The following is a 9,628-nucleotide window of genomic DNA, read 5'->3' as shown; positions in this document are numbered from 1 at the left end:
GCGCTGCCGGTGATGATGTGGTGGTGCTATTGCGCGGTTCCTCCGACGGCGCTTGGACCTGGTACCCGGGAAAAATTATCTCCCTAGATGCCCACTACCCTGAAAAGTTTTTTTTCGTGGAAGTGCAGCTGCCACACGGTATCCTGAAGGAGCTGGTTCCTTGCCAGCAAGTGCGTTCACCGCCGTCGGGCGATGAGCTCGTGCGACGACAGATCGCGAAGGGGCACTTCGTTGTCCGCAGCTTCCCGTTGCCCGTATCCTACCGGTCGGACGGGTCATCAAACCTTACACAGATGTTTAAGCGGAACTTATACAAGGGGCGACATGTGATCTGCACTTCGCTGCTGAACCATACGCTCCATTACTTGCAGTGCCACGAAAAAACGCCCCTCGAAAAGCTGGAGGTGGTAAGTCATATACTGCAAGATTACTGAGACGCTTACAGTTGACAGTTTGTATCCCGGAAATTGAATAACCTACCGTAGAGGACGATTTAGCTAAATGCTGTTTGGACGTCTTGACGGGTCGGTAATATTATCGTGTCTGTTCGACTTAGTGACGGTCGACAAATCTTCGTCGGCGAAATGGCGAGTTACCGAAGGTTTGGTGTTTGAGATAAAAAAACATAACATAAGAAATAACATAAAAAATACATGAAAATGAAATAAAATAAGCAAAGTAATAAAAAAACGTGTTCGTAATCGAACATCGTATTCCTGTAGCAGATGGAGTACTACTCTGCCAAAAAGGAAGCGGTCGGCAGCGGCAGTCAAGATGCGAGTTAGCCACCCAGTAAAAAGCGCAAAATCGTTGACAACGAGGCTGTCTTGAGGTTACCTATTGAGCTGCTGGTGGAAGTCTTCCAGTCACTTGACTCCATCGAACGTATACGCTGTCGACTTTTTTTTTTTTTTTTTTTTTTTTTTGTTTTGGGTTACTATTGTTTCGGGACACATAAATTAACTTTTTTTTACACTTTAAGAAATGATTTTTTGCGGTAACACCGTAACGGCATGATCTGTACAATACATTACTCCCGTTTAGCTAGCTTAAAAGCAAAAAACACATTCTCGTTGTCAACCATGTCGTTAAACGTTCCAAGAACAGAGACAGCGTTTCCCCGTTGTATCTCAATACTGATTTTCTGGCGCAAAAACTCTCCTGACCGAGGATTACCAGTACAATCGCTGATCTTTCGCGACAGCTCCTTGAAGAATTTCTTTGTGAGTGGTCCAAATGTGCCCGTGGTTTCGAACGCGATCGGCTGTACTACATATCGGTCTGCAAGTCCATCGTACTTTCCTAGCTTATGGTTTTCGCGTGCTTCCGCTGCACTTCCCGGCACCCGTGACGTCCGGGCGATGTACGTTTGAGCGAACGTGTCTGCCACTGTCACATCCCATACTAACGGTTTTCCATTTTCCAAGGAAAACGGTAACTCCGTCTGGTCTTTGCCATCTCCTCTGTCCAGTCCCGGCGGCTCGAGGGACGATGGCATTCGTGCAGAGTTCAAGGCTCGCTTTGTCACGTCATTCAACACGGCGTGAACGCCATGCCTTCCTTTCGCTAACTTGCAAACCAAGCCATGGTGTCCCAGGCTGTCCACTACGTTACCGCAACGGCATACATGCTGTTCGCAGACCGGGGCTCCCAACCGTCGCGCAACGGCTATGCGTAAGTGGGCATCTTCCAACAGGTTTCCGAAGAGGGATACTGGCAATGCTGACAACCAGGCGCGCGACTCCGATGAGGATGCAGCCAACAGGCGGGCAGAGGTAATTACGTCGGCGTTCTCCATCATGCGGGATGCTGTCTGGGTGTGCTGTGGCGTAGTCCACGCGGACTGAAACCGGCGACTTTCTGTGCGAGGGGGTTCGGTGGAAAAGCGAGATGTCCACACTTCTATCAGGCGGTTACACCGATCCTTGATGGATTCATTGCGGGTAACATTACACACCATGTCGACAGCACCATGGACTGATGAGGTGTAAGCAGCTAGCGCCACTTCTGTTGCGCTGATCAACCCTAAGCCTCCAAATTTCGTGGGTAACGATGCTTGGTTCCATACTGTGTCCGACATTGCAACATTGGTCAGCTGTTCCGCTTTAAATCGGATGACATCGTCGAATTTCCGTAATTCTTCAGGATACTGCCAGCAGGGAGAAGTTCTAAGAATATATAACAATTTCGGCAGCGACAAGCAATTCTTTAACAAGAAAAACGCCTGATGTGAAGGCAATATACCGAGCTGGTCGGCAAGCACTTGTGCTTGACCGACCTTCCTCATCAACGCGCCCGCAATCGCTTCGCTCAGCAAGGGTGAGCCTAACAGTTCCAGTTCCTCCGGTTTAGAAATGCGAATGTCCGGTACCGCGTTTAGGAATAACTGGGCTACGTTTTCACGCTCTGCAGGTGTTCCGCCGTCCACGAATAATTCACACTTTGCCGTGTTTAGTCTTAAGCCCACTGCGGCGGCTGCTTCTTGGAGATTTACCATATCGTCTTTAACAACTTGAGGATCTCCAGCAGACACACCGTCATCCAAAAACCACAGGTTAGTTTCGGCTTTAATCTGGGAACAAACATCTTGTGTTAGTAAACCATAGAACATTGGTGCACAAGGATCGCCCTGCTGGACACCGCTAGCGGAAGGTATGGTGACACCACTGGCAGGAGAAATGCAGAATAGAACTGAGTCTTCTCCGTACGCAGAACGAACAAAATTATAATATGCAGGTATCCGGTCGAATACTTTTTCCATAAGTTTATCCCGCCGAACGGTGTTGAAAGCGTTTGCAAAATCAAACTTTAAAAATGCGCGCGGCTTTGTCGACGGCGTCTGTAAAAACTCCCTGGCACTGTGCACGATGATTTCTGCTCCCTGTTTCGTTCCAAATCCGAACTGGACCGGGCGAAAATAATTACCCATTTCTTCTGCCAGCCGGAAACAAACTATCTTCGCTACAAGGCGGCGTAACGTGTCGACTTGTGTATCCTCTGTGGAATACTATTCTCACCACTGCCGCTTATTTCCGAGACGTGCGCGTGTCAGGGCGCAATGAGTATAATTTCCCTTCGCGCTTCTACTGTTATGCCTGGTGTGCAGCCTGTCTGTTGGAATGCGTTGGCACCAGCACGAAAGTGGCCGTCATCTCGGATCAAAGGTTCTCCGAGTGTCTGCGTATAGCCGGCCTAATTAGCCACCTTCGCAATGGCACTCGCATCCCGGCACTGGTGTTCTATAAGTGTTATTCCGGCGAGTATGAGTATGGTTATGTGGGCAATATTATCATCGAAGAAATATCGGAGGTTTTCACGTTCTGTGAGAGATTTGTGTGGAAGCAGTGCCGCATCTATGATCTCTTCTTGAGTGCAACCGTAGCCAAGTACTCCTCCGATGATAGTCAGCCGGCAGCTTCCCGGAGAACGCAGCTGTGGGATCTGTTCGAGAATAATCTTTCCGGAAAGGCATTTGATGTGCAGGATCTGCTGGAATGGGTCGCTGCCTGCATTTCCAGCGAGCAGCGCACATGGATTAAGAAAGAAATTGTATAGGTGAGCCTCAAATAGTCAATTTTCTGCACCGGCACAATTACAGGGTTATACTGGCTCGCAGTGCCTTATGAACTACCAGAGTGTAGACCCGCGATTGTCCACTCCGTATCGCAGTGTAGAGTGGACGGTGACCTCCCTCGGCGCGTTGGCTGTCAATAAGCTGACCAAGGTGACTATAGCGGCCCTGCATGCGGTGAGGGTTTGGCTGAACATAGATAGACAAGAGTGGGATCGACTCATGTCCAGTTAAGACATTCTGTGACGTCTTGGCATCGCTTTTCCTTCTTTTACGAAGCCTATTATCGGAGTGATCCCATCTTTCCAGTACAACGGTCTTCAGGACGGAGATGTACGGTCGGTGAAGCATGGTTCTCGTTGTGAGACTTCTTTCGTCGCTCTACGTGTGCTGTCTTATTTTTATCATCCTTCACCGCTCATACATTTGTGTACTGCTTATAAGTGAGCCGTTAGATTTTACGCTTTTGGAGGTCTGCATTGTGCACACCTGTTTTTATTCCATCTGGTATAGAAATGTTTATTACTTACAGGTATGTAAAGCCAAAGGGAACTTTAAAGCTGGTTGTTTGCTTAATGCCGAATGTTTTTTCTTGTGTTTAGTAATGATTTAAAGTACGACGCTCGAGTTATCCGACCTGTTGACTGCATTAAAAATTTAAAAAGAAAAATTAAATGCCAGTTGCTTTAAAATAAACTTGCTCGACCTACTCACTACGAGAAGTGGAATGTCGTACGCTTCGCGGTTTTAGACGGCGGTCGGTGCTGAGCGGTCGCATACTACCACAAAGTGCTCATACACTCGAGCGGAGAATTAAGATACTACGTCAACAGATAAGCATAGAAATCCAGCGACGAAGTACAGCACTTCGATGAGAAGAGCACCACCAGCGGCGAGTTTTGACGAAATTTTTCTTGTTATTCGACCGCCTTTAGTTGTAGTGTTGCTATATAACTCGCTGTCGTACCGTTTTTTAACTTTAAAAACTAAGCGAAAACTTTCAAAAGTTGTAAACGAAAGGAAACTACGTGCGTACATACGTACATATGTTTGCTAGGCGCCGTTGACGTTTTCATCTGCTTGTGATCTTGATAATTTCTTGCTTGCATATTGTGGTGGTTTGGCGGAAATGTGCTTACATGGGGCTGAAGTAGCGGACAGCGTCTTACGCAACAGCGTAATGTTGTTTAGCTGCACATTCGTCCCATAAATCAGAATGCCCAACCTGCATCTACCTCGAGATTATACGGGTATCGCTGCTTCTCATGCATTCAAATAATCTCACTGCTCCATCACCTGCAGCCAGGATGGTGGCCATCAGCCGCAATATAACGCCGTCCTATCTTTATTGCCGGTGCACCATGATTCAAAAACACGTGCAAAGCTGCGACTCCATACGGCATTTACCCCAGATTTAAAAGAGTTACGGCATATGCGGCAGATAGTAGGGCCTCAGACATACCGGTATAAACGTTTCCTGATCACGATGGTTATTTATGCATTAGACGCACGCGGATTGAGGATATCGTAGTCAAGCGGGCACTTGCACTTGTTTACGCACCGGCACTTGATATCTGTTACTCATGCACTTTATGCAACGCACCAACAAAAGCCACACGTATGATGTTGTCGACAGTGCGCAGTAATCAATCATCTCTTCATAATGAACGGTGCGGATAAGGCGGCATTGTTAACGGTTATCGTTTTCCTGATAAGGGTGCCACAACGGAAAAGCAATCAGCGGAAATACGCTGCTGTACCCTGCTGGCAGTCATCGCAACCGTAATTTGCGTTGAATTATGTGAATCTGTAGTCGCGTGTCTAATGTTCACCGAAATACGGAGATTCATTGTATGGAACATTTCCGCATCGGTAACGGCCGATTTTGTAATTATTTGAATTAATTATTCGTACTCGTATCTGCGGTAGGGACAGGTACTTGATCAAGACTTAAAAGGAATACGGGGCTTTCCTGGAAAGCGACGGCAATATGGCCGCATTCAGTCGGAAGTGTTTTACCAAAAATCTGGAGGAGAATGTCAAACTTATTCTGCTGCTTATTGCAATCATCTGTGGCTTCGGTAAGAATAATAAAACAAACTCTGATTAAGGTTGGTGCGTTGGACCTCTGGTGACTGGTGGTACAGTGCAGTGGCCTTTGTGTAGTAAAAAAAATATAAAATGTAAAAAAAAAATTATAAGGACAGGGACGTACGTAAAATCGTGAGTTTCGCACCATAACTGTATTTCAGTTATAAAAATAGGCTCTAATCATAAATTATAGCCTGCGTGACTTCGAAATTGACTACTAATTTTATTTAATTCTGTACTCGTATAATTATCCGAAGTACATATAATTGTAATTATACGAGTACAGAACCGCATAATTATGTACAAGTCGCAAATAAATACGTATTATACAGTTAGATAAGTATTATACACTTATGAATTCTGATTATATGAAATTGTGACTTTTGTATACCACCAGTTAATAAATGAAAAGAATATTATACGAGTATATATTAAAGTCAACGTGAATTCGCTGTATTTAATTACTTAAAATTCTAATAATGTTTATATGTTTTATGTTTATAATTAGTCATACACCAGAGCTTGCTTAATGCAAGTTTTAAGGATTATTTTTCTAAAATACACCATTGAAGAAATTAGGCAATTTTAATAAAAATGAATGGCATTAAATGGAAAAGTAAATGATTTCAAAATATTCATTACAAATGTGTGCAACTGATTAAGCATAATTAGTATCAACATAAAAAGATTTATAGTGCTGATTGCACTGCCGGTTTATCGCAGTATGATTACAACCGTATCGACACGTTAGCGCTAACACGTACGACACTCTAACGCCAATATTTCAGCCCTGGGTATCGGTCTGCGGGAGACGGGCCTGCAGAATGACCCGCGCAACGTTATGTACGTATCCTTCATCGGGAGCATCTTCCTCAACATGCTGAAAGTGGTCATCCTCCCGCTGATCATCTCCTCGCTGATCACCGGCCTAGCACAAATGGACTCGCAGACCTCCGGCCACATCGGCCTGCGCGCCGTCATCTACTACCTGACCACCACCGTGCTGGCCGTCATCCTCGGCATCGTCCTGGTGGTGACTATCCGCCCCGGGGAGTTCGCGGGGTCCCAGATCGAGGACCCCGACAGCCTGAAAGCGCCCGGGGAGGCCGCCGAACCCATCACTACACCGGATACCTTCCTAGACTTGATTCGGAATATGTTCCCGCCTAACATCATCCAGGCCACTATACAGTCCTACCGCACCAAACTGGAGGCGCCCATGAATGTGACGAGCACCGCCAACGAAACGATGAACTCCACGGCGGCAACGACGATCATGACGACCATCACCACCACCCTGGCGGATATTAATGCTACGATTGCGTCAACGTCAGCACCGGCCAAAATTGCGCCAGGTATACTGTATTGACATTCACATTCACAGAACCCCCTTGTTTGCCTCGTAAAAGGAAAAAGCCCGGTGCATGGAACCAAATTCGTACATGCTCGTTAAAACAAGCGCCTCCAATGCATTTCTCGTAATACTTTTTGTAATTGTACAGTAAAAAGCAAATTAGCAAGAGTGTGCGCTTTACAATGCCGAATTAATGTACGGGTAGTGATTATTATGTGGTTTTAATGAGCGACGTTGCAGATTACTACACCTATATTGTCAAATACAAATGGACCGATGGAACTAACATTCTGGGAGTCGTCGTCTTCACCATTGTCTTTGGTAAAAAAATGGTTCGACGCTTTTGTATAGGTAGAGTGCGTATCCGATTGAAGACTAACCAATGCGATGTTTTTAAAAGGCATTACGATCAGTAAAGCCGGACCTAAAGCCAAGCCGCTGGCCGATCTCTTCGAAGCCATCAACGAGGTCACCATGAGGATTGTGGGCTTGATCATGTGGTACGATTGAAACTCACGCGCTAATTTACTGTTTGAAATACGCTGATTGTATTTGTTGCGCGTGATCGCCGTAATTTAATGAATCTAACAACCATACGTACGTAGGATAGCGCCGCTGGGTGTGACCTTTCTCATTGCCGGTCAGCTGCTGGAGGTTAAAGATCTCACGGCCATGATCTCCCAGGTATTACGATATTTTCTACCCAACACTTCACGATTCTCAAAAACCTAAATCTCGACGTTGAAAAACGCATTTTTTATTTCAGTTGGGAATGTATTTCGTCACCGTAGTGGTAAGTGAAGGCAGTATTATTGTAATTGACTGATAAATAACGCATTGTGATGCAGACGGGCCTGTTGATCCACGGCATTATTCTGCTGCCGTTGATCTTCTTTATCATAACGCGCCGCAATCCGTACTCATTCATCGCCGGTGCCGGGAAGGCGCTGATTACCGGTTTTGGTACCAGTTCTAGCTCGGCCACACTGCCGGTGACTATACAGTGCTGCGAGGAGAATAATAAAGTCGACACCCGGTAACTAGCGCTCGTCGGCAGAATCTCAAACATATTAAATGAACCTGTTGCTTTATATTATTTGTATTTTCCTTGTAGGGTCAGTCGGTTCGTGTTACCCATTGGTAAGCAATGTGTTAATATGTATTACCGCGTGCAAATAAGCGATGTTGTTACTGAGCTACTTAAATGTTGTTCAAATATTTAAACGGAGATTGTAGAATCTTAAATTAGTCTAGTTATGTGCAGTTCATATTTCGCTGTATTAAGTCGATTAAAAACCCATCTACCGTATGGGACTAAAAAAATGAAAAGTCGGTCCAGGGTCAGAAATTTATTACAGCAATGAAATAAGCGACCGACGTGCAAGCATGAAGTTTGAGAAAAGCAGCCCTTATTTTACGAAATGTGCTAGAAATTTAGGCATGTCCGCTTTTAGCTTCTACGTTATATGAGCTTTCTGTTCTTTTCAGGTGCTACGATTAATATGGACGGCACGGCACTGTACGAAGCCGTGGCGGCGATCTACGTGGCCCAGACACAAGGCCAGGAAATCAGCTTCGCCCAGATCGTCGCCGTCAGGTGCGTTCTTGGACGTGTAAACTGACTGGCTGATTTTTAACAGCATCTTTTTATCTGGATAGTATCACGGCAACCGCCGCGGCCATTGGTGCGGCCGGAGTCCCTCAGGCCGGCCTGGTTACCCTCGTCATGGTGATGGAAGCCGTCGGGCTGGACGCCAAATTTGTTGGCGCCATTATGGCCGTCGACTGGTTGCTGTAAGTGTAAAGGTCACTTTTCCGCAACCCTTATTAATAAGCTGGATTCGACAGGGACCGCGTGCGAACGACGGTAAATATTTTGGGCGACGTGATCGGCACCGGTATCGTCAACCATCTCTGCAAGAACTACCTGGCTAATTTAGACCAGCAGGCGGCACTCACGAGCGAAAAGACCGAGATCGCAGTGGTCGGCGGGGCGGGGGGTCTACACGAGTCGCCGACTGTGGAGACGGAAATGATGCAGTATCAGGACAAACCCAACCTGCGGAAACGGAACAGCGGCCACAGCGAATCTGAACAGCTTTGAGCTGGTCGTTATGTAGTCCGCTTACAAAAGAAAATTGTTTTATGTACAAAAGAGACTACGTGTTTATTCGTGATCTCGGTCATGTAATTTCCCGGCGCGATTAATTGTTGTTGTTGTAATTAGTCAACGGCTGTCAACGTGCCAAACATTTGATACCATTCTTAAACAACAACGTGAGATGAAAAAGATTACCCTTTTGAAAATGGGATGTTAGTAACTCGGTACGTAAATTAGTACGATCGGGCACCCGATTATCGTTGCCTGTTATTCTCCGGTTTCGCTTGCGCCGCGGACGGTGGGTCGATGGGAGCAGCGGTAGCGTACCAGCCAAAAGGTACACATTTCTTCTTTATCCTGCATATTACCGTAACACAAATCACAGAATTTTTTGTGGATATCAAGACGTTCTGAGTCGCCCAGCTAAAGAAACTACCAAAAGCAGTACCCTCCCTTCTAACAGGAAGCACGGCCGCGGCTGGCCTGGCTGAGAGGGGTGGGCCGCCCTCAC

General features: G+C 46.2%; 2 protein-coding genes across 2 annotated transcripts; one reads left to right on the top strand and one right to left on the bottom strand.

The window, feature by feature from the left end:
• Positions 1–1,030: 1,030 nt before the first annotated feature.
• Positions 1,031–5,090, bottom strand: LOC129600635 (uncharacterized). The gene is made up of 2 exons (XM_055499173.1): positions 4,616–5,090; positions 1,031–4,500 (listed from the first exon to the last, which is right to left on the bottom strand). Exon 2 carries the CDS (start codon positions 2,927–2,929, stop codon positions 1,031–1,033), a length of 1,899 nt encoding a protein of 632 aa, XP_055355148.1. The 5' UTR covers positions 2,930–4,500; positions 4,616–5,090.
• A 1-nt stretch (position 5,091) lies between these two features.
• LOC129600624 (excitatory amino acid transporter-like) lies at positions 5,092–9,326 on the top strand. The gene is made up of 11 exons (XM_055499162.1): positions 5,092–5,652; positions 6,451–7,017; positions 7,257–7,337; positions 7,417–7,516; positions 7,622–7,700; positions 7,783–7,809; positions 7,865–8,052; positions 8,131–8,156; positions 8,505–8,613; positions 8,676–8,810; positions 8,865–9,326. Exons 1-11 carry the CDS (start codon positions 5,562–5,564, stop codon positions 9,118–9,120), a joined length of 1,659 nt encoding a protein of 552 aa, XP_055355137.1. The 5' UTR covers positions 5,092–5,561; the 3' UTR covers positions 9,121–9,326.
• Positions 9,327–9,628: the final 302 nt, after the last annotated feature.

This window comes from Paramacrobiotus metropolitanus, unplaced genomic scaffold (genome assembly GCF_019649055.1).
Source record: "Paramacrobiotus metropolitanus isolate TYO unplaced genomic scaffold, Prichtersi_v1.0 Parri_scaffold0000187, whole genome shotgun sequence".
NCBI classification, from domain to species: Eukaryota; Metazoa; Tardigrada; class Eutardigrada; order Parachela; family Macrobiotidae; genus Paramacrobiotus; species Paramacrobiotus metropolitanus.
The sequence above is the reverse complement of the archived record's forward strand: the minus strand, read 5'-3'. Positions and strand labels throughout refer to the sequence as shown.